General features: G+C 43.3%; 2 protein-coding genes across 3 annotated transcripts in view; both read left to right on the top strand.

Moving 5' to 3' along the window:
• Nucleotides 1–16,908, top strand: part of LOC147111224 (peregrin-like) — a 60,833-nt gene extending 43,925 nt beyond the window's left edge. The window contains 4 exon segments of the mRNA XM_086001906.1: nucleotides 5,905–6,059; nucleotides 7,966–8,107; nucleotides 16,338–16,421; nucleotides 16,423–16,908. Coding sequence (XP_085858032.1) covers nucleotides 5,905–6,059; nucleotides 7,966–8,107; nucleotides 16,338–16,421; nucleotides 16,423–16,455 — 414 coding nt within the window. The 3' untranslated portion in view covers nucleotides 16,456–16,908.
• A 6,453-nt stretch (nucleotides 16,909–23,361) lies between these two features.
• The window catches only part of ogg1 (8-oxoguanine DNA glycosylase), a 36,225-nt gene continuing 34,261 nt past the window's right edge, over nucleotides 23,362–25,325 (top strand). The window contains exon 1 of one of the 2 annotated variants that reach the window (XM_086001904.1): nucleotides 23,362–23,480. The gene's annotated coding sequence lies outside the window, so the exon portion shown is untranslated. The remainder of the gene's footprint in view (nucleotides 23,481–25,325) is intronic. The other variant, XM_086001903.1, reaches the window with a different exon arrangement.

Below are 25,325 nucleotides of genomic sequence, written 5' to 3'. Positions count from 1 at the left end.
CGACACATCAGGGAGGGGGAGAAGTACCTGGACTCTGTATCAGGAGGTGGTCACACCTATGAAATTAATTAATTCAGATGTAGCCCATGGTCAGGGACAGGACGGTGTGACTACGAGTGAGGCAGGTACGGGGATCCAGGAGGTAGTGTTGGAGGAGCCGCAGCCCTTGCTCTTGTCCAACAGGTTCGAGGTTCTTCCTCCCTGCAGTCCCTGCTCCTGTCCCCACAGGGAGTATGAGCAACCTGGCCACAGCACCGTGGAATGGGGGGCCATTCAAGAGGGGGGAGTAAATAGAAATGTTGTAGTGGTAGGGGATAGTATTATTAGAGGGATAGATAGAGTTCCCTGCAGCCGAGAGCGAGAGTCCCGAAGGCTGTGTTGCCTACCCGGTGCCAGGGTTAAGGACATCTCCTCTGGGCTGGAAAGAAACTTGCAGTGGGAGGGGGTGGATCCAGTTGTCGTGGTCCATGCAAGTACAAACGACGTAGATAGGACTAGGAAGCCGGTTCTGTTAAAGGAGTATGAGCAGCTAGGGGTCAAATTAAAAAACAGAACCTCAAGGGTAATAATCTCTGGATTATTACCTGAGCCACGAGCGAATTTGGCTAGGACAAATAAAATTAGAGAGTTAAATGCGTGGCTCAAAGACTGGTGTGGGAGAAATGGGTTTTGCTTCCTGGGACACTGGCACCAGTACTGGGGCGGGAGGGAGCTGTTCCGTTGGGACGGGCTTCACTTGGCCAGTGCTGGGACTAGAGTCCTGGCGGATCATATAACTAGGGCTGTAGAGAGGGCTTTAAACTAACTAGTGGGGGGGAGGTTCCTAGAGAGCAAATAATAAAAATGACAACAGAGAAGGTCATAGACTTAGGTAGCAGTGGGGAAATTAAAAACCAGAGCATGTCAGGAAGGGGCAGAAGGTATGGAGTAAAAGGTAAAGTAATAAAAAGGGCAAAAGCAGGAACTAAGTGTCACAAAACATATTTGAAAGTTCTCTATCTGAATGCACGTAGCATTCGTAACAAAATAGATTTTAACTATCATATTAATTGGACAAATCAAATTGGGCAGGGCTGCCTTGAGGATGAGTTCATTGAGTGTATTAGGGATGGGTTTCTTGAGCAGTATGTAACTGAACCGACCAGGGGGCAAGCAACCTTAGATCTGGTCCTGTGTAACGAGACAGGATTAATTAAAAATGTCCTAGTAAAGGATCCCCTTGGAATGAGTGACCATAACATGGTTGAATTCCATATTCAATTAGAGGGTGAGAATGTTGGATCTCAAACAAGCGTGCTAAGCTTGAATAAAGGAGACTATGAAGGTATGAGAGCGGAATTGAGTAGAGTGGATTGGGAAAATAGATTAATGGGTAAGACGATACATGATCAGTGGTGTACATTTAAGGAGTTATTTTACAACTTCCAAAAGATATATATTCCACTGAGAAGAAAAGGGTGTAAAAGAAAAGACAGCCATTCGTGGCTAAGTAAAGAAATTAAGGATAGTATTCGACTAAAAACAAGGGCATATAAGGTAGCCAAATCTAGTGGGAGGATAGAGGATTGGGAAAACTTTAAAAGACAGCAAAAAATAACAAAAAGATTGATAAAGAAAAGGAAGATAGATTATGAAAGTAAATTAGCAAAAAATATAAAAACAGATAGTAAGAGTTTTTATAGTTATATAAAAAGAAAAAGGGTGGCTAAGGTAAATGTTGGTCCCTTAGAGGATGAGACCGGGAAATTAATGGTGGGAAATATGGAGATGGCAAAAACACTGAATAAATATTTTGTATCAGTCTTTACAGTAGAGGACACTAAGAATATCCCAACACTGGACAAACAGGGGGCTATGGGGGGGGGGGGGGGGGAGCTAAACACGATCAAAATCACTAAGGAAGTGGTACTCGGTAAAATAATGGGACTCAAGGCGGATAAATCACCTGGACCTGATGGCTTACATCCTAGGGTCTTGAGGGAAGTGGCGGTAGGGATTGTGGATGCATTAGTAATAATTTTCCAAAGCTCCCTGGACTCCGCAAAGGTCCCGGCAGACTGGAAAACTGCTAATGTAACACCCTTATTTAAAAAGGGCAGTAGACAGAAGGTTGGAAACTATAGACCGGTTAGCCTAACATCTGTGGTAGCTAAAATTTTGGAGTCCATTATTAAGGAGACAGTAACAGGACATTTGGATAATCATAATTTAATAGGACAAAGTCAGCATGGTTTTATGAAGGGGAAGTCATGTTTGACAAATTTGCTGGAGTTCTTTGAGGAAGTAACATATAGGGTGGATAAAGGGGAACCAGTGGACGTAGTGTATTTAGACTTCCAAAAGGCATTTGACAAGGTGCCACACAAAAGATTATTGCTTAAGATAAAAAATCACGGGATTGGGGGTAATATTCTGGCATGGATAGAGGATTGGCTATCTAACAGAAGGCAGAGAGTTGGGAAAAATGGTTCATTCTCAGACTGGCAATCAGTAACTAGTGGTGTTCTGCAGGGGTCAGTGCTGGGTCCCCAACTCTTTACAATCTATATTAACGATTTGGAGGAGGGGACCGAGTGTAACATATCAAAGTTTGCAGATGATACTAAGATGGGAGGGAAAGTAGTGAGTGAGGAGGACATAAAAAACCTGCAAGGGGACATAGACAGGCTAAGTGGGCAGAGATTTGGCAGATGGAATACAATACTGGAAAGTGTGAGGTTATGCACTTTGGCAGGAAAAATCATAGAGCAAGTTATTATCTTAATCGCAAGAAACTGGAAAGTACTGAAGTACAGAGGGATCTGGGGGTCCTGGTGCACGAAACTCAAAAGGTTAGTATGCAGGTGCAGCAAGTGATTAAGAAGGCCAATGGAATGTTGGCTTTCATTGCTAGGGGGATAGAATATAAAAATAGGGAGGTATTGCTTCAGTTGTACAAGGTATTGGTGAGACCGCACCTGGAATACTGCGTACAGTTTTGGTGTCCATACTTAAGAAGAGACATACTTGCTCTCGAGTCAGTACAAAGAAGGTTCACTCGGTTAATCCCGGGGATGAGGGGGATGGACATATGAGGAGAGGTTGAGTAGATTGGGACTCTACTCATTGGAGTTCAAAAGAATGAGAGTCGATCTTATTGAAACATATAAGATTGTGAAGGGGGTGGATGCGGGGAAGATGTTCCCGATGATGGGTGAAACTAGAACTAGGGGGCATAGTCTTAGAATAAGGGGCTGCTCTTTCAAAACTGAGATGAGGAGGAACTACTTCACTCAGAGGGTGGTAGGTCCATGGAATATGCTGCCCCAAAAAGCTGTAGAAGCTACATCATTACATAAATTTAAAACAGAAATAGACAGTTTCCTAGAAGTAAAGGGAATTAAGGGTTACGGGGAGCGGGCAGGAATTTGGACACGAGTCTAGGTTCGGATCGGTCATGGCCCTGTGGGTAGCGGAGCGGGCCCAGGGGCCGTGTAGCCTGATCCTGCTCCTATTTCGTGTGTCTAATTCTGTTAGATTCAGGAGATGGTTCTGTGATAGTGGATTGGCGGTTAGGATCAGATCAGCCATGATCTTATTGAATGGCGGAGCAGGCTCGAGGGGCCGATTGGCCTACTCCTGCTCCTAGTTCTTATGTTCAATCAACATCCATATTGAAAACTAAGCTTTCCAAATGTTGTACAATACGCAACAAATTAAAATCATTCTATGTAATGCAGTACTCTCCAGAATTCTATATCTTCCACCTGAAAAATCAGTTTTAGTGAAATAGATCCTCGGACAAATGGCACAGCCAAGATCAGGAACTTGCCACACAGGGAATCATGGGTGCAAATCCATGTCCCACCACTCTGTGGCGCTGCACCTCAGTGCTCCAACATGTTGCCCTGCCTTGAAGAAAATGGTTACAAAGTTACCCAGGATTCCTACACCGAAACAATGGCGGGTAGGCCTCAACAGAATCTAGCCATGGATATCAAGATAAAATAACGTGAAGCTGCAATTACAAAGAATTCAGGCAGAGCATGCTCTTGAATGTGTGGTACTTCTCGTGGTCAGCTTGCATGTTTCTTTTCGTCCTAATGGGACAAACTCCAGCTGATGCATCGCAGAGAACAGGTCTAGAACAAACAAATTTAACAATTGGCAAACCTCACTCTTTCATTCATTTAGTGACAATTTTGAGAACACTCGAAATTCCATGGGTATAACCTTAAAAGAAATTATGTAAGAACATAAGAAATAGGAGCAGGAGTCGGCCGTTCGGCCCCTCGAGCCTGCTCCGCCGTTCAATAAGATCATGGCTGATCTGATCTTGGCCTCAACTCCACTTCCCCGCCCGCTCCCCATAACCCTCGACTCCCCTGTAGCTCAAATAAAAGTCTATCTCCGCCTTGAATATATTCAATGACTCCGCCTCCACAGCTCTCCGGGGTAGAGAATTCCAAAGATTCACCACCCTCAGAAGAAATTCCTCCTCGTCTCTGTTTTAAATGGGCGACCCCTTATCCTGAAACTATGCCCCCTAGTTCTAGATTCCCCCATGAGGGGAAACATCCTCCCTGCATCCACCCTGTCAATCCCCCTCAGAATCTTATGTTTCAGTAAGATCACCTTTCATTCTTCTAATCTCCAATGAGTATAGGCCCAACCTACTCAACCTTTCTTCATAAAACAACCCCGTCATCTCGGGAATTAACCTTGTGAACCTTCTCTGAACTGCCTCCAATGCAAGTATATCCCTCCTTAAATAAGGAGACCAAAACTGTACGCAGTACTCCAGGTGTGGTCTCACCAACGCCCTGTACAGTTGTAGCAGGACTTCCTTACTTTTATACTCCATTCCTTTTGCAATAAAGGCCAACATTCCATTTGCCTTCCTAATTACTTGCTGTATTTGCATGCTAACTTTTGTGTTTCATGTACGAGGACCCCCAGATGCCGCTGTACCGCAGCATTATGTAGTCTCTCTCCATTTAAATAATAATTTGCTTTTTTATTTTTCATACCAAAGTGGATAACCTCACATTTTCCCACATTATACTCCATCTGCCAAATCTTTGCCCACTCACTTAACCTATCTATATCCCTTTGCAGACTCTGTGTCCTCCTCACAATTTGCTTTCCCACCTATCTTTGTATCATCAGCAAATTCGGCTACATTACACATGGTCCCTTCACCCAAGTCATTAATATAGACTGTAAATAGATGAGGCCCCAGCACTGATCCCTGTGGCACCCCACTAGTTACAGTTTGCCAAACGGAAAATGACCCATTTATCCCGACTCTGTTTTCTGTTAGTTAGCCAATCCTCTATCCATGCTAATATATTACCCCCAACCCCGTGAGCTCTTACCTTGTGCAGTAACCTTTTATGTGGCACCTTATCGAATGCCTTCTGGAAATCCAAATACACTACATCTACTGGTTCCCCTTTATCCACCCTGCTCGTTACATCCTCAAAGAACTCTCTAGTAAATTTGTCAAACACGATTTCCCTTTCATAAAACCATGTTGACTCTGCTTGATTGTATTATGATTTTCTAAATGTCCTGCCATTACTTCCTTAACAATGGATTCCAGCATTTTCCCAATGACAGATGATAGGCTAACAGGCCTATAGTTTCCTGCTTTATGCCGCCCTCCTTTATTGAATAGGGGCGTTACATTTGCGGTTTTCCAATCCAAATTGATACCAAGTATGATGTGGTACAAGAACAGATTTACTTGGCTCTATAGGAGAGTGCACAATGGTATGAAGATTTCAAATTGCACCAATTGGTCACTGAGGAGAGAAAAAATTGTTTCAAACAATCTGGTATAGAACCATATTAGAAATTCGCAAAGATCCTAAAGGTTGTATTTCTCAAGATTCCGTTATATATCCATATCTACTTCTACAGATTATTGATCCGAAGATGCCTCGGGAAGGACTGTACCATCACGGTGTTCCAATCCCTGTTCCACCACTGGATGTGCTCAAACTGGGAGAACAAATGACCGTGGAAGCACGGGAACATCTCTACCTCGTTCTTTTCTTTGACAACAAGAGAACATGGTAATATTGAGAACACATTATGTTTAGACCACATGAAGGCAACTAGTCAGGGTTGAATCATGTTCGTTTGATAGACTGTAGGTTCTGGGAGGTCACAGAGACCTTCTCCCCTTGGAAGGTTCTTTTTCCTTGTGGTTACTCTCATCCCTTGGGAGACTAAATAAGTTCAATAGAGTCCATAATTACATACAGGAAACTTTGGTTTATCCAGAGGTTGTATGTCCGGAAACCTCGATCTACCGGCAGAAATCAGGAGCCGTTTTGTTAGGTTTTTTTTCTTCTCGTGGCTTTGTTTTCGACAGTCGGGCTCTGGAAAGTCTCTCTGAAGCTGTTGCTAAGCTACAGAGACGCTTCCAAGGTACGGGCCGACTGTTTACAAGCTGTTGCTAAGCAACAGTGTTTGTTGTCAGATACGGAGATGAAAACCTCCATGTGCTTCAACATTAACTTTGTATGTCCGGCAGTTTTGATAGATCGGCAACAGCCCGGTCCCGTCGGTGCCGGATATAACAAAGTTTCCTGTAACTTGTATATGGTCTGTTGAAAGAAGTGGGCTAAATGACCTCTTATCTACCCATATTTTCTCATGTTTCTGTTAACTCTGATGGATTGCGTTTCGGCTTCGCATAAGGAACACCTGGTGAGACACGAGTGTGAACCGTTGCGGCTGTCTGTTAAATTCTGCAACACTGCAGGCGAGATATTAAGTCAAATACAGTAGTACGATTGAAGTTTTGTTTTAAACATATATAGTTATTAACTAAACAAGTTAATTATATTATAAATGTTGCACTAGCACCTACCAAATACAGAGCATGATTTGAGATTGTGAAGCCCCTCATAAAACTCCAATTTGTCCACAGATGTTTAAAGCACAGAAGGAGGCCATTTGGCCCATTGTGTCTTTGCCGGCTCTTTGCTAGAGCGGTCTGAAACTAATCCCGTTGCCTTGCTCTCTCATATACCCCTATATTTTGCTCTGCTTCAAATGTTTATTTACTTTCCCCCTTAAAAGATGCAAGGCTTTCTGCTACCGTCACTCCCGTGGCAAATTCTTCCATGCTCTGCATAAAGAAATTTCTCCTAACATCTCTCAGTGACGATTTGATTACCCCTTATCACTGACTCCTGCAAACAGAAAAAATAGTATATTCCTAAGCACGCTATCAAAGCTTTTCATAATTTTATAACCTCTATTAAATCTTCTAGTTTCCTTGTCTGTTATAATCTTGATCTGCAATGCAAGACCCTCTAATCAATCAAATTAAAGTTGCTTAAAGATATAAATATATTAAAAATAAATTTACTTCAGTGAAACAATGAAAGATTTTGTTTCTCAGATATGTTACTGGACTAGTAATCCAGTGGCCTGCACTAATAATCCAGACAACATGAGTTAAAGTCCCACAATGGCAGTTTGAGAATTTTAATTCAGTTTAAAAAAAGAGAGAGTCTGGAAACAAAAAGCTGGTATCAGGAAAAGTGACCATGAAGCTCTCGGATTGGCATATAACCCCAACTGGTTCACTCATGTCATTTCGGGAAGGAAACCTCTCATCTTTACCGGGTCTGGCCCATGTGCATCCAGTCCCACACCAACGTGGTTGACTCTAATTTGCCCTCTGAAGCGGCTTAGCAAGCCACTCAGTTACAGCGGCTCAAGGCAACTAAGAATGGACAACAAATGCTGGCCCTGCCATGGATGTCCACATTCTGAGATTTTTTTTTTTTTTTTTTTTTTTTTTTTCAAAAAGCGTGTGTGTATGTGGTGGGGGGGGGGGGAAGAGGAGCTTGAAGCAGATTGTTTAGAGGGAAACAAAGCAACGGTGAAAATATTTACATTTTTAAATAGGTCAGTTGTATACTGTACAATGCTGGTACATACTGTGTTCTTTTCATTACCCAGGCAATGGCTCCCTCGAACAAAACTTGTCCCTCTTGGTGTGGACCAGACCCTGGATAAAATGAAGATGTTGGAGGGGAGGAAATCAAACATCAGGAAATCGGTGCAGATTGCATATCATCGCGCCATGCAGCATCGAAGCAAGGTGCAGGGCGAACAGAGCAGCGATTCCAGTGATACTGACTGACCATAGAAATTTCATTCATTTTTTTAATGTTTTATTTTTTTAAAATAAAAAAAATGGACCTGCAGCTCAGTGATGCTGAGTGTAAAATGCAGAAGACAGCACCGTCTCAAAGCACTGAATTTTAAACTATAAAGTATGGAGCAGAGACTGAACAGTGCTGGTCGCTAGACACGAGCCGATGGACAGCTGAGAGTTCTGAAAACAGGAAGCAGAGCAGCTATTCCAGCAGTACTAAACTGCGTTTAAGCAAGACTCAAACCATTCTTTAAAACACCTAATTAAAGCAAGGGACCGAGTCATCAGATCGGGCTAAACCTAAGTCTAGCTTTTTATAAAGTTGGTGAAATCGGATGCCATACAAGTCGCTTTAATTAAATTCAGAGCATAAAATAAGCAATATAGTGCATCGGATACTGTGAAGCCATGGATTGCCTTAACTCTTTTACTTACTTAGAATTATGAATAAGTGATACCATTATGGACTCGTGATTCCTGTATAAAGTCCATCTCTCACATTTAAGTAATGAAAACCCCACTTGTAGAGGACAGGTTTACGCCAGAACTTGAAGTCCTCCGTTACATTACTTATCCATAATTTTCAGTTGAGAAAAATATACTCTGCCAATCCAGGTGACCTAAAAAAAGAAACTGAGCATGGACAGCTCTGACCAGAGGGGGAAAAACCTAAAAACAATTCTCAGTAATTAAATGGAGAGAAAAGCGACTAACACAATGAAAGTGAATGAGTTCACTGCTGGACTTGAGTTCCGCTTTAAATTGCATAAAGCCAAATTTTTGGGGGGACAGTAATTGTGATTTTAAACCTGCTGCTAAATACTACACTTCAAACCATACATATTGTAATATATACGCTGTAATTTCATCAAAATAACTCCTCTTGTTCCTCCCCCGTAAAATCGGTGAAGACTTATACCATCGAAGTCACTTACCCTGACTATAGTCATTTGCATTACCTTCATGTTTACATTTGCACACACTTGTCTGTAACTCTGTGGTTTCTCACACACAGTCACATTTGTACACTCAGATACAGCCTTAGACTTGGCTGTTAAGTTGCAGGAAAAGTGTTACTGCCTGACCTTCTGCAAAACAAGTTAATCATAGAACATAAGAATTAGGAGCAGGAGTAGGCCATACGGCCCTGCGAGCCTGCTCCACCATTCAATACGATCATGGCTGATCTTCAACCTCAACTCCACTTACCTGCCCTATCCCCATATCCCTTGATTCCTCTGGAGAACTTGCCCATAGATAATACGGTCTCCCATTTTACATTTGTTGTTGTTTTTGGCGCAAATTATGCTGACAGTACTTTCTAAACTTCTTCACAGAACAGTATGTGTGAGAGTCAGTAATCAGAGCTGTATAGACTGTTAGAGCTGCATTTTCACAATCTTGGTATATAAATGATTGCACAAGTAGGGGGAGAAAATGGCCACCTTCTGCATTGCTGCTCACAGTCATATTTTCACCTGAGAGGGTGGGGTGGGGGGAATTTGCTCAGAGAAGGCACTTTAATTAATGTGGATGATTAACTGGTTAAAGGCACCATCAGTAGGCTACAGAGCTAGTTGGATAATCCTGTAAACTCAATTGTCTACTGCACTGAGTTGGGCCTTAAGACTGTGATGAGCTTGGCAGGGTTGTTAGAATTCTACCTGTGTGTGCATTCCAGAGAGGAAAATAACCAAAGGGATACAGAAAGGCTCTCTCCCTAATGTCAATATTTTCTTCGTTGCTGTGTGTAGATTTACTTTTAAAGCAGTTCATAGCTACAGCTAAGCACAATTTATTTTTTATAAAGTTTCCCTCGTGTTAGGTTGTTCACAATTTTGCAAGTAATTTGCCACCATTTTCCCTCAAACAGGCACCATATTTGTTCATCGGTGAGTAATTTAAGGGCACCTCAAATATTAACGTCCTTTGCATTGTGTAAATGCCAGGCCCACAGATGCTGCAGGGCCTTCAGTTTTGAGGCAACCTGTGGCCTAGCAGAGGTCTGACAGAACAAGTCACAAATGTTGTGAGTAGCTAGATGGATACAGAAATCCACAGGCATTGTATTGTGAATCGAGCATGCTGCCCCACTTGAAACTTGACCATTGAGATTGTGAGTTCTGCTGACAGTCTGCATCTGTATTACTTAAAACAGGAAGCTGCGATTGAAAGCTGAAGCTTTTAGGAAGAGAGCTGGGACACTTTGTATGTGTGTGTCTCTGGTGGTGGTGGGGGGTGGGGGAGTACTTTCAGTGTAAAGTATTTCTTCCCTTGGCCACCCCCACCCCCCCGCCCCCCCCCCCCGAGAAAATGGAAAATAATTATTTAAAATGTTTCATTCCCAGAGTGATCCCATTGTCTGAGGGTAAATGTACTGCCTAATGTGATCCTGAGCCACACAAACCAGCAAGGTCCCAATTCACTCCCTCGTCGGTGCTGATTTCAGCTTGGAGACGCACAGTTGGCCTCAACATTGGAAGTCACGTGAAGGGGGTGTGAATTAGCTAGGGTCTCTGCTTCTGATCACAATACAGTGACCGCCCCCCACCCCCGCTCGTGATCACTATCCGCTGAATCCCTGCCGGAAAATGCATGTGTTGAATGATGACAATATCAACTTTTTGTGGTAGTGCCCCACAGACACTCTGGGCTTACGCTTGAAGAATAGTCACTTATAGGGCTGCTGGTGTCTGTGGCGCTCTACCCAGCAAGAGTTGGTCCCTCCTGTAGGTGAAGGGAGCAGAAATAAAATATATCCTTTTAGTAGATACTCCCATTTGTATCCCTTGGAAAGCAACTTGATGACCTGGCCATTTTGGTTATTAGTATGGGGAAAAAAACATAGGTAGTATATCCAATAGGTTGTCCTAAGCAGTGCTGTTACAGTGGACAGGAATTGGTATAACTCCTGGTCTTGGGTGCCGCTGTCAATGCAACAATGCCATTGAAAACTTCAGCCCTTGCCAGTATTTATAATAATAATACTTACATTCATATAGCACCTTATCATACTGAAATGCCTCAAAGCACTTCATGCAACACTTTTTTTGAAGTACAGTTACTGTACGTCAGCAAACATGGTATTGTTACACTAGGATCGAAATCTGAGACTGGGAACAATCCTGATCTCCATTCATGGCTCTTTGACGGGCACCAATGGGAATATCTGCTCTTAGGAAGCAGGCGTTTTAAGTTTATTGTTCCAGTTTTTTTCTGAGGGGTAGGACTTTAGATAGAAAGCAATATCCTCCCTCCCTCACCCTATCATTATTGCTGTTTAAGGAGATGCAAAGGAGTGAGTACAGTCTCTATTAAGCACTTGTATGGATTCTTGTGTAGAATCACTGATAATGACTGGCTTTTGAACCCTAGTTTATGTTAGAAACAGATAGTCCCAAGGAATAAAATCCTTGGATGAAGCCCCAAGACTGTCTTGTCCTTGGGTATTTGTCTGCAAAATAAAACACTAAATCTAATTTTTACAAGCAAATGTTTTTTTTAAACCAGTATTATGAGTAGCTGGCCTTTCAATTGGGTTTACCATCTTCTATGTTTTTTTTTGAGGCTCAGCTTGGAAGCACTATATTTCATTGCCTAGCCTTGGATTCCAGTACTCTTGCAGCTTATTGAATGCAATGACTGAGAGGAGTATAAATGGCAAAATATCACATTATTGTGCCCAGCCTCAAGACTCCCAAGAACATGGTGGCTTTCATTAGGAGACCAGCCACCCATTGGTGAGTTGAACATAAACATATTTGACTGCAGCAATGTGTTGGAGCCACATTGTACTACATCAAAGTGTGGTATAATGTAGATGTGTACCCTCCCATGTCAATGCTATGCTGTGATGGGGAGGTACCGAGCAGAGGCGAGGCACTTCCCGACACAGGATGAGGAAAATCTGCACTGGCCTACCCTCGGCTGACTTCAAATTGGCAGAGGTTCAGGTTACTTGGATTTCCATTGATTGTGATTGTGTGGGAGATCTGAGGAATGGGCTAAAATACCTTATTGGAGAGAAAAAAATGTTAATCATTTTTAAATCAAATATGGGCATGGAATTTTGCAGGGGAATACTTAGGGTTATAGCATCTGTGTGGCTGGAATATCCCTTTAAAAGAATAAAACAGTTTTCCAAAGTGGATACAAAACTTGCTGGTAACTTTAGAGTGAGCGTTTACTGTAAGTTAGTGATTTCTAACTCTTCTAAAATGCCAGTCGGAATCAAATTAACAGAAGTACCCCCTTTTTTAAAGGGGCACAAACAATAAACTCCAAATTATAAGTAAAACAAAAGGAAACTTGGCAAATTAAATCAGAATGTTGTTCCTGGTATCGACTGTGCACTCCAGTCCCTCCGGTGCCCAGCGGTCGCGGAAGACCTCGAGTGTACTGGCGGACACTGCGTGCTCCCTCTCTGGGGACACCCGGGCACGGACATAGCCGTGGAAGAGAAGCAGGCAGTCGGGCCAAACAGCCCCCTCAGTTAGTGATTTCTGGTGCTGCAACTGAATGGGGACACATAATTAACACATGGATACCATCACTGTTGGAACTTTGATTTTGGAAATTGTAGCCTAGAAATGATTGCAATCAGTATTAATGCATGAATGTTCAGTACATTAATTTTATATTCTGCTGTCTGCTATTTAAAGAAAATATTAAAGCTTTTATTAATATCTCCTTTAAAATAGCGAAAACACTAATGTTTGTCTGCTAATATCACCAGCAGTAATTTCTAGCCTTAAAGTCCATTTATATTCCTATCTGATTCAAGGAATCAAAGTGGAGATGTTTGTGTAATTGTTGCTCTCCGAGATACCTTTTAGTGTGCTTTGTAAATATATGATCTAGTGGACACTCGAATCTACTAGTGATCTCTACTGAGTAAATAGCGGCATTGTGCCAGGCTTTATTTTGACAACAACAACTTGTATTTATATCGCGCCTTTTAACGTCGTAAAGCGTCCCAAGGCGCTTCACAGGAGCGTTATCAAACAAAATCTGACACCGAGCCACATGAGATATTGGGACAGATCTTGGTCAAAGAGGTGACAACATTCGAAACTGTTTAACTGGTCAATTTTTATCCTTTCTATCCTGCCAAAATGGAAAAAACAGCCACCTATTGGATATCTGACTAGACCTAGCAATGGGTGGGTGAATGAGCTCTGAACAAGCCAGAACTTTAAAAAATACTCGGTATGTAGACATATTTAATAATGTGTGCATAACTTTGTTCGCTTTGATCAGCAAACAATGTGTATGCTTTGTATATAAATTTTAAAAAACTAGCAGTGAAGAATAACGAGAAACTTAAAAAAAAACTTGCTAATTACCTAAAACACAAATTTCCATTTTAAAAAAAGGAATAGAGGCATTCAACTATAGTTCCTTTTATATTTTAGAGTTTTCTATCTGTATATACTCACTCAGTAACAGTTCCTTCATGTTTTGTTGCACCAAAACTAAATTGCAACTCAACATCAAATATTATGCTGAATATTGATGGTAAACCTCCTCTGTTGAAATATGTGGTTTCAATTCATTGTGACTATGCTGTTTAATTTATTTTATTTTTTGTTCTCTTTTCCACCCCCGACCCTTTTCTCCCTTTTGCTGGGCCCACTCTGTCATGGATCACCCCTCCGGAGCACGCATTTTGGAATTTCTCTAACCTTTAAATGAAAGCAGAGGGACTCTTGCTTCAAGCAGGATCAGGGTCAGGGGTGGGTGGGGACATGTTTACCTCCTCCTCATCCAAGTTGGGAATGTCTTTCGCCTGTAATGGCCTTGTGAAAAGAGCTGGCATCCAATCCAAGGAGAGGCCAATTCATAGTGATGGGCTTGTCCTTTGGGAACATGCGACCTTTTGGATGTTGGGGTAGCATTCAGTGCTTGAACTAGCGAGCTGCTCCTTGCATGCTTGTTTCTAATCATTGTCTTTTGGGCCGAATTATAATAATTCTCTGTTACTGAAGACCTTGTTTATATGGTGACCTACCAATGCAACTCCCTTGCTGAGTTTTAAGATAAGTTAAGTGAACTAAACCAGTTTTCCCTGAAGCACAGTTCTTGTTTCTTACTTTTTCTAATCCCTCAAGGACATTTTGTAGAAGTGAGTTTTGGATGGTTTTGAAGTTCAAATTAGTTTGACCAACAGATAAAGGATTCTGTTTGCTTAGAAATGATGGCCCCCTGACAACTATGTAGCAAATTAAACTCGCAGCTGTCTGTAGGGAATTGCACTGTTAAAGGCGTTTCAGCTCGTCATCTTTTAGACCCCGTGCAGCAATGCCAGTTCCGTTAAGTGCAATACTTGTATATAGCCCATGTCATGAATCCCCATGTTATTTAAAACTCATTCCAGAACACACCTGGAAGGGCGGTCCATTAAATGAACAGGTGCCGCAGCGAATTATTTACTATGTAATAATTTTTTAATATTTTTAATTTACTACAGGCAATTTTCACTTCCTCACATGATTAGGTTTATCATTTGCTTTCATGAAGCAAATACCATCTGATAGCAACAGCGTGAAAATTGTAATGTAGCAAAACACTAGAGGCACTGGTTAAAATCTGTGGAACTGGGCAGTGATGCAGAACACTAGGCTTTATAGCGCTAATGTTCAGTTTACGTTTGAAAACTGAACCGTTTCCTATTGATTCAGTGTCATGCATACTTTCCAGCTGACCGAGTTTAACAAGATGACTCACCTTGGGTAAGAAGGAGCAGTTTGATTATTTGTCTTACAGAATAAATTTGTGTGTTTTAAAAAAATAAAAAAAAAAATCCAAATTAATCCATTTCTTTAATCGCTCCCACCTATTTTGTAACTTTTTCCACAACTCTACTTGTTTGTCATCTCTTGTTATTGTACATCAAACTCTTTTTGATTAATACTGCTTTTCCATTTTAGTTTTGCTTTGTATAAATAGAAATAGAAATAGAAACGTGATCTTGGATCTGTACACAAGAGAAGGACCCAGGAGTGTTTCTATTGCAGCCTGTTTGCAAAGCTATGTTGATGTTTCCTCACTCAGGGAATCAGGACAAAATATTCTCTCAAGTGTCCATTTTGGAATTCCACAGTTGCCAGAATTTTACTGCCACCCAAATGGATTGATTTACAAATTGTTATTAAATCAAAGTAGTGGATTCCCACTTGCAGACTTGAGCAGAATGTTTGTTCGGTTGCCGTTTATGGATAGATACAAATCCTTCACCCCAAAAAATGTGTTGCACAAGTTTAAAAAAAGCAATGGTTTAGAAGGATTAGAATAATTTTGAGGCTGCTTAGCGTGTTTTGTCACTACATGAGACTGTTCAGTGTGGTAAGTGGTTCTAGGGAGAATAACCAAGATCAGGTGATCAGTGGAAGAATGAGGGGTAAGGTGAACAATGTTCGAAGGCCTTTAAGTGCAGTGGGAGGTCCTTAAATATGATTGTAACTATCCGGGGAAGTAGTTTCAGTATAAAAGACCGCCTTGTCCCCTGTACAGCTTACCTTTGTAATGGAGTTGTCACAGCCGTCAGTTCCTGTCAGGGAGAGTAGTTGTTAAATAGGAAACTCCATCTTAAAGGTAAACTTGTACAGGGAGACAAGACGGATCGTCTTTATCTTGATCGTTCTTCCCTCAGAAGTAGCCATCTTCTTTAACACTGGGTCACTTTTAATTTTTGTATAATGTGGCAGTCTTGCTCTGTACTCTGACTCAGTGCCATACTTGATCTGGAAATGGTTAAGCCTGTCATTTTGCAAAGTAGAAAAATGGTAATCTCTTTCCCCATCCTCATCCTTTACCCTTGAAAACACCCTCTCCCACCCCCCACCCCCCCTCCCCAAGAAGCATACAAAAGCCTTCTCCTACAGTCCCTTCCTTACGAAGGTTCAGACAGTCTGATGTAACGCCATTTACTATTTTGATCAAACTCGTCTTAAACCATCAACAAAGTGTGATATTTTTTGGCGTCCCTCGTTAACATTTGCGTCAGGTCTAAAATTATATTTAAATTGTAATATGGGTATATGGAAGCCTGCAAATTTGTTGGGCAGACTTCCCCCTCCCAAACCCAGCAGAGATATATTTTTTAATGTAATTTGCTTTCCAAAAGAAGAAGAAACATTTTAAAAAAACAAACCCTCTGGTCTTTTACACACAGGACATGGGCACCAAAATAGGTGGTTCATTGGTGGAGAACAAGGACACCAAACAGTGCAATGCAGAAGGAAGTTGTCTACCTGGAAAAACGCATTTTATATAAAAGCTCTGTCTGTTAACAAGTGAACATGAATCGATGGCTCAGTCAGCTCAAAGTTATGCCGTAGGCAAATCCGTTGTAAATAATGTACATTGTTATGTTAAGGATTTTTTAAATTATTTTTTGTTTGTAAACATCTCTTGACATTTCTAGGCTTTCAGCGAGAACACTTCTTTGAGTACATTAAAATGGACATCATGAAACCTTTTCTAAATTTTTGCAGGTAACTCTAGCAAGCAGCAAACTGGTGTGGTGTGATAGCAGAAGCACCATTTTAAACGATTAAATTTTAAAAAAACAATACTGTAAACACTTTCATACTTTGGGCTGGGAGCACTGTACTCCAATCCAGCAAAAGAACTAGATATTTCTTCCTTTTAATTTCTAGAATGTTTTTTTCAGTTTGTATTTATTTTGGAAGAAAAAAAATCTATCTGATTCTTAGGAAAATAAATAAATGGCTATTTGAAAACTTGTGTCACCTGCCTCACATTATTCAAACTTTTCCCAACTCTCACCCTGCCCTCAGACAAAAGAGACTAGAACTAGGGGGCACAATCTTAGAATAAGGGGCTGCCCTTTCAAAACTGAGATGAGGAGAAACTTCTTCACTCAGAGGGTAGTAAATCTATGGAATTTGCTACCCCAGAGAGCTGTGGAAGCTGCGACATTAAATACATTTAAAACGGAGATAGACAGTTTCCTAGCTGATAAGGGAATTAGGGGTTACGGGGAGAGGGCAGGGAAGTGGACGTGAGTCTAGGTTCGGATCAGCCATGATCCTATTGAATGGCGGAGCAGGCCCGAGGGGCCGTATGGCCTACTCCTGCTCCTACTTCTTATGTTCTTAAGACTGTTGAGAACGGGCCCCTCCCTGCTTGAGAAACCCTCAACTGAAGAAAATCCTGGCAATTGTAATTAATTCCTATCTGATGAGGGAAAATTAGCATTGGGTATCTTTTGGTACTATTTTGAGGGAGGTGCAAGAGCAGAGGGATTTGGGGGTGCATATTCACAAATATCCACTTGCCTGGATGCGTGCAGCTCCAACAACACTCAAGAAGCTCAACACCATCCAGGTCAAAGCAGCCCGCTTGATTGGCACCCCATCCACCACCTTAAACATTTACTCCCTCCACCACCGCTGCACCGTGGCTGCAGTGTGTACCATTGACAATCTGCACTGCAGCCACTCGCCATGGCTTCTTTGGCAACACTTCTCAAACCTGTGACCTCTACCACCTAGAAGGACAAGGGCAGCAGGCACATGGGAGCACCAAGTTACACACCATCCTGACTTGGAAATATATCACCGTTCCTTCATCGTCACTGGGACAAAATCCTGGAACTCCCTAACAGCACTGTGGGAGTACCTTCACTACATAGACTGCAGCGGTTCAAGAAGGCAGCTCACCACCTTCTCGAGGGCAATTAGGGATGGGCAATAAATGCTGGCCTTGCCAGCGACGCCCACATTCCAGGAACGAATAAAAAAAAATTAATAAATCCTTGAAGGTGGCAGTGCGAGTTGATATGGTAGTTAAGAAAGCGTAGGGGGGCATTGAATACAAAAACAAGTAAGTCATGATAAACCTTTACAAATCACTGGTTAGGCCTCAGCTGGAGTATTGTGTACAATTCTGGGCACCACACTTTAGGAGGGATGTCAATGCTTTGGAGAGGGTATAGAGGAGGTTTACCTGGATGATATCAGGGACTTCATTTATGTGGAGAGATTGAAGAAGCTGGGATGTTCTCCTTATAGCAGAGATGTTTAAGGGGAGACCTAATAGAGGTATTCAAAATTATGGGGTGTTTTGATAGAGCAAGTAGGGAGAAACGGTTACCTTTGGCAAGTGGGTCAGTAACCAGAGGTCATAGATATAAAATAATTGGCAAAAGAACTAGAGAGGGAAATAAGGAAACATTATTTCACAGAGGGTTATAATGATCTGGAACGCACTACCTGAAAGGGTAATGGAATCAGATTCCACAAGAACTTTCAAAAGGCAATTTGACGTGTATTTGAAGAGGACTAATTTGCAGCGTTATGGGGAAAAGCTGGGGTGTGGGACTAAATTGGACAGTTCTTTCAAAGAGCCGGCACAGGCACGATGGGCCGAATGGCCTCCTTCTGTGCTCTCAGAGTCTATGATTGTCTTTGGATTTCTCCAATACAACACAGCACAAATCCTCACTAGATGCTACATTTGTCAGATAGTTTGCTTCTGAAAATAACAACTAACCTCATCCATAAGATAAACTCCAGTCATGAGCGCTAAAGCAGGAGCAAGTTGTCTCTTAGTGTTTTTGTTCCATTTATTTTACATTGTGTACCAATTCACTGACTGATCTGGACTTCTTTAACTGTTATGATTTTTATACAAATATTTATGGCAAAAGGACTGGAGGGGAGATGAGTTGGTTTTTTTACGCAGCAAGTTGTTGTGATCGGGAATGCACTGCCTGAATGGGCGGTGGAAACCGATTCAGTAGTAACTTTCAAAATGGAATTGGATAAATACTTGAAAAGGAAAGAATTGTAGGACTATGGGGAAAGGGCAGGGGAGTAGGATTAATTGGATAGCTCTTTCAAAGAGCCGGCACAGGCATGATGGGCCGAATGGCCCCTTACTGTGCTGTATAATTCTATATACATTGTCTTTATCTGTAACGACATCTGTGGGGCTTTATACGAGTCCGATGCACAAAAGTGGTGTGGTTTTTCCCGTTATATATGTGTAGTCTGAATAAGTAAATGTACATCACTTGGAGTTAAACCATATAAAAATATGGGTAGTGGGAGATCCTAACGAATCTTCCTGAAGTTTTATTGTTCAGGCTTTTTCCCATAACATTTCTGTTGTGAGCTGCTTGATGACAGTTTCCAATATCAGCTCATATCTTTCATGAGCTGAAGTTGGCATTTTTATCCTCTGACGCATATGAGTTAGTGTACCCCTAGCCTAACGATTAACCCTGATTGCGGTCAATTGATGACAAGGGAACATTTGTGGTGCCCACTACATCCGTGAATTTGGGAGATAAAAAAATATCACATTGGTCCACTTTGTACAGGCCACTTTACTGCCCAGATTTATTCACAAACAAAATGATTCACAGAAGCAAAACAAAGATAAGGTAATAGACAGCACAATCATATACATGACCTACAACCAATGTTTCTTCTTAAATTTTGTCGTTGTGCACAGCCAGTTTTTTCAATGCACAGCACCTTTAAATTTTTGAATAGGCGCAGTATTTGAGAGCCTGTGAGTGGACTGCGCGGTCCCTTCAAGATTGCTGTGTGCCCACACGTGGCTTAGAGGGAACATTGCATACAACTGCATTTTAGTTGCTTTATTTCTTCTAAGAAATTGTTTGAGCTTCAAAGAGGAAAATACCCTTATAACCCTAAAACCGAGTGCTCATCGGTTTCTCCTCATCGGGATAGAGTGTCGATCGAGCTTCATGTTTAAACGTGTCTGCTTTTCACCCAGCCATTTCAGGCCAAATCTAAGAAAGACACAAGGTGGGATTTCCCCTCTTTGGGATAGAGTGGCAATCAGGTGGAACTTCTACCCAACCCTCTGACCCCCGCTGTGCCCCTGACCCATTTTCCCAGGTCGGGGTTACTTAATATGCAGAGCCGCGTTCCCTCCTGCCAAGAGAGAGCCCATCAATGCAAAAATCAGGCGGTGCCACGGCACCTAAAGAAGTGGCAATGGAAGGTAAAAAGGACAGAAGAGCCCCAGAGATGAAACCCATTGTTTTTGTAGGCCTTGATGAGAAAGGTAAGTGCTGGGAATGAATTGGAGAGACAGGAGGCCTCTACTAGGCCCTCCTCCTCCATTTGCAGAACTTTGGGCCTTACTACCTCTTTCTTGGGCCTACTGCCACCTTTCAATAGGCAGCCTCGGAGCAGCAATAAGAAGGCCAGATGGCAGCAAAATGGGCCAGGAAGTTACCCTCCCCCTCCCCACTGGCATTTACATGTGGAAAAAAGGGAAGGGTTATGGAACTCAGGGAGGGAACATGGCAGTAGGCCTCATGACTCAATTTTGCCATAAGAATATAAGAACATAAGAAATAGGAGCAGGAGTAGGCCCTTTGGCCCCTCGAGCCTGCTCCGCCATTCAATAAGATCATGGCTGATCATCTACCTCAACTCCACTTTCCTGCACTATCCCCATATCCCTTGATTCCCTTAATAGCCAAAAATCTATCGATCTTTGTCTTGAATATACTCAACGACTGAGCCTCCACAGCCCTCTGGGAGGGGGAGCGGGGTAGAGAATTCCAAAGATTCACCACCCTCAGAGTGAAGAAATCTCTCCTCATCTCAGTTCTAAATGGCCGACCCCTTATTCTGAGACTGTGACCCCTGGTTCTAGACTCCCCAGCCAGGGGAAACATCCTCCCTGCATCTACCCTGTCAAGCCTGTAAGAATTTTGTATGTTTCAATGAGATCACCTCATTCTTCGAAACTCTAGAGAATATAGGCCCAGTCTACTCAATCTCTCCTCAGAGGACAATCCCCCCATCCCAGGAATCAGTCTGGTGAACCTTCGTTGCACTCCCTCTATGGCAAGTATATCCTTCCTTAGGTAAGGAGACCAAAACTGTACACAATACTCCAGGTGTGGTCTCACCAAGGCCCTATATAATTGCAGTAAGATGTCTTTACTCTTATACTCAAATCCTCTTGTATTAAAGGCCAACATACAATTTGTTTTCCTAATTGCTTGCTGTACCTGCATGTTAACTTTCAGTGATTCATGTACAAGGACACTCAGGTCCCTCTGAACACCAACATTTCCTAATCTCTCACCATTTAAAAAATACTCTGTTTTTCTATTTTTCCTACCAAAGTGGATAGCTTCACATTTCTCCACATTATATTCCATTTGCCATGATCTTGCCCACTCACTTAGCCTGTCTATATCCCCTTGATGCCTCTCTGCATCCTCCTCACAACTTATATTCCTACCCAGCTTTGTATCGTCAGCAAACTTGGATATATTACATTTGGTCCCCTCATCCAAATCTTCTGCCACGTGTCTGCCCATTCCACCAGCCTGTCTATGTCCTCTTGAAGCCTATCACTATCCTCCTCATTGTTCACTATACTTCCAAGTTTTGTGTTGTCTGCAAATTTTGAAATTGTGCCCTGTAAACCCACGTCCAAGTCATTATTATATATCAAGAAAAGCAGTGGTCCTAGTACTGACCCCCGGGGAACACCACTGTATACCTTCCTCCAGTCCTAAAAACAACCGTTCACTACAACTCTGTTTCCTGTCACTTAGCCAATTTCGTATCCATGCTGCCACTCTACCTTTTATTCCATGGGCTTCAACTTTGCTGGCAAACCTATGATGTAGCACTTTATCAAACACCTTTTGGAAGTCCATGTACACCACATCAACCGCATTGCCCTCATCAACTCTCTCTGTTAACTTATCAAAAAACTCAATCAAGTTAGTTAAACACGATTTGCCTTTAACAAATCCAAGCTGGCTTTCCTTAATTAATCTACACTTGTCCAAGTAACTGTTAACTTGGTCCTTGATTATCATTTCTAAAAGCTTCCCCACCACCGAGGTTAAAATGACTGGCCTGTAGATGCTGGGTTTATCCTTACACCCTTTTTTGAACAAGGGTGTAACATTTGCAATTCTCCAGTCTTCGGATGAGATGTTAAACCAAGGCCCTGTCTGCTCTCTCAGGTGGACATAAAAGTGTCTTGGCCAACATTTATCCCTCAACCAACATCACTAAAACAGATTATCTGGTCATTATCACATTGCTGTTTGTGGGACCTTGTGCGCAAAATTGACTGCCATGTTTCCTACATTACATCAAGTGACTACACTTCAACAGTACTTAAGCAAAATACTGCAGATGCTGGAAATCTGAAATAAAAACAAAATAGGAGCATAGGAACACAGGAACAAGAGGAGGCCATTCAGCCCCTCGAGCCTGTTCCACCATTCGATGAGATCATGGCTGATCTGTGATCTAACTCCAGATACCCTAACTTTGGCCCATATCCCTTAATACCTTTGGTTAACAAAAAGCTATCAATCTCAGATTTAAAATTAACAATTGATCTAGCATCAATTGCTGTTTGCAGAAGAGAGTTCCAAACTTCTACCACTCTGTGTGTGTGTAGAAGTGTTTCCTAATTTCACTCCTGAATGGTCTGGCTTTAATTTTTAGACTATGCCCCCTAGACCTAGAATCCCCAACAAGTGGAAATGCTTTCTCTCTCTACTATATCTGTTTCCCTTAATATCCTGAAAACTTCAATCAGATCACCCCTTAACCTTCTAAATTCTAGGGAATTTGTGAAATACTCAGCAGATATGTCAGAAGAACGGTCAGCGACCTGAAACGTTGACTCTGTTTCTCTCTCCACAGATGCTGCCTGGCCTGCTGAGTATTTCCAGCATTTTCTGTTTTTACTTCAACAGTACTTCATCGGCTGTAAAGTGCTGGGACGTCCTGAGGTCGTGCAGCTGTAAAAAAGAGCTAATATCAGAAGGTATAAAAGCCAAGAGGTTATGATGAGTCCATATTAAATTTTAATAAGATCTCAGAGAGAGTACAATGTGCAGTATCCGACTCCACTCTCTAGGAAGTATCTTGAGGCTTTAGAGATGGTATCATGCAGATTCACGCTACTCTCCCCACGTGTTGCCTGTCCTGATGGGTGGGTCCAACATGTTCTGTGTTTAAACATTTTAATTTGTGTATTTTTTTTGTAAACAGCATCAAAAGATAGATTTTCAAAATAACAGATGACTTTCGCCATGCATAAATGACAGGCTCTTGATTAGCACCCTGTTGCCAGTTTATCTGCTGCAGTTTAATTTAGGCTGAAGCTGGCTGGCACCAAGGGAGGGGGAACCTCGGGAGGCACACACTCGGCCAACATCGACGCTCGATTCGGAAGGCAAGAAAAGACACTCCGCGAAAGGTTCAGTCGGCCACCGGGGGATGTAGCTCTGGGTGGCGAGGTCACGGAGCGGCAGAGTGTGGTTAGTGAACCCGGGGAGGAGAGACTGACAAACCAAATAAAGGCGGAGATAAAAAGTTGAGCTGAAAGCGACGAGGAAGATTTGAGCCGCTATTGACAGGGGGCGGGGTTTGAGCCGCTATTGACAGGGGGCGGGGTTTGAGCCGCTATTAACAGGGGGCGGGGTTTGAGCCGCTATTAACAGGGGGCGCGGTTTGAGCCGCTATTAACAGGGGGCGGGGTTTGAGCAGTGATTGACAGGGGGCGGGGTTTGAGCAGTGATTGACGGGGCGGTGTTTGAACATTGATTGACATGGGGCGGGGTTTGAGCAGTGATTGACAAGGGGTGGGATTTGAGCAGTGATTGACAGGTGGCAGGGTTTGAGCAGTGATTGACAGGTGGCAGGGTTTGAGCAGTGATTGATGGGGCGGGGTTTGAGCAGTGATTGACAGGGGGCGGGGTTTGAACCGCTATTGACGGGGGCGGGGTTTGAGCAGTGATTGACAGGGGGCGGGGTTTGAGCAGTGATTGACAGGGGCGGGGTTTGAGCAGTGATTGACAGGGGGCGGGGTTTGAGCAGTGATTGACAGGGGGCAGGGTTTGAGCAGTGATTGACAGGGGCGGGGTTTGAGCAGTGATTGACAGGGGGCGGGGTTTGAGCAGTGATTGACAGGGGGCGGGGTTTGAGCAGTGATTGACGGGTGGGGTTTGAGCTGTGATTGACAGGGGGCGGGGTTTGAGCCGCTATTGACGGGGCGGGGTTTGAGCCGCTATTAACAGGGGGCGGGGTTTGAACAGTGATTGACAGGGGGCGGGGTTTGAGCAGTGATTGACAGTGGGCGGGGTTTGAGCAGTGATTGACAGGGGGCGGGGTTTGAGCAGTGATTGACAGGGGGCGGGGTTTGAGCAGTGATTGACAGGGGGCGGGGTTTGAGCCGCGATTGACAGGGGCGGGGTTTGAGCTGTGATTGAAAGGGGGCGGGGTTTGAGCAGTGATCGACAGGGGGCGGGGTTTGAGCAGTGATCGACAGGGGGCGGGGTTTGGGCTGTGATCGACATGGGGCGGGGTTTGAGCAGTCATTGACAGGAGCTGGGTTTGAGCCGGTTTCACAAGTGGCAGGGTTTGAGCTGTGATTGACAGGGGGCGGGGTTTGAGCCGCTATTGACAGGGGGCGGGGTTTGAGCTGTGATTGAAAGGGGCAGGGTTTGAGCAGTGATTGACAGGGGGCGGGGTTTGAGCTGTGATTGACAGGGGGCGGGGTTTGAGCTGTGATTGACAGGGGGCGGGGTTTGAGCCGCTATTGACAGGGGCCGGGGTTTGAGCAGTGATCGACAGGGGGCGGGGTTTGGGCTGTGATCGACATGGGGCGGGGTTTGAGCAGTGATTGACAGGGGCGGTGTTTGAGCCGGTATTGACAAGTGGCAGGGTTTGAGCTGTGATCGACAGGGGGCAGGGTTTGAGCTGCTATTGACAGGGGGCGAGGTTTGAGCAGTGATCGACAGGGGGTGGGGTTTGGGCTGTGATCGACATGGGGCGGGGTTTGAGCTGTGATTGAAAGGGGGCGGGGTTTGAGCAGTGATTGACGGGGCGGGGTTTGAGCTGTGATTGAAAGGGGGTGGGGTTTGAGCAGTGATTGACAGGGGGTGGAGTTTGAGCCGCTATTGACAGGGGGTGGGGTTTGAGCAGTGATCGACAGGGGGTGGGGTTTGCGCTGTGATTGACAGGGGCGGGGTTTGAGCAGTGATTGACAGGGGCGGGGTTTGAGCAGTGATTGACAGGGGTGGGGTTTGAGCTGTGATTGACAGGGGTGGGGTTTGAGCTGTGATTGACAGGGGGCGGGGTTTGAGCCGCTATTGACAGGGGCC

The sequence above is a fragment of the Somniosus microcephalus genome, chromosome 11 (assembly GCF_052327205.1).
Source record: "Somniosus microcephalus isolate GS21.2 chromosome 11, FLI_Smic_1.0, whole genome shotgun sequence".
In the NCBI taxonomy this organism is placed as follows: Eukaryota; Metazoa; Chordata; class Chondrichthyes; order Squaliformes; family Somniosidae; genus Somniosus; species Somniosus microcephalus.
Note: the sequence above shows the minus strand (reverse complement) of the source record. Positions and strands in the feature narration are given on the sequence as shown.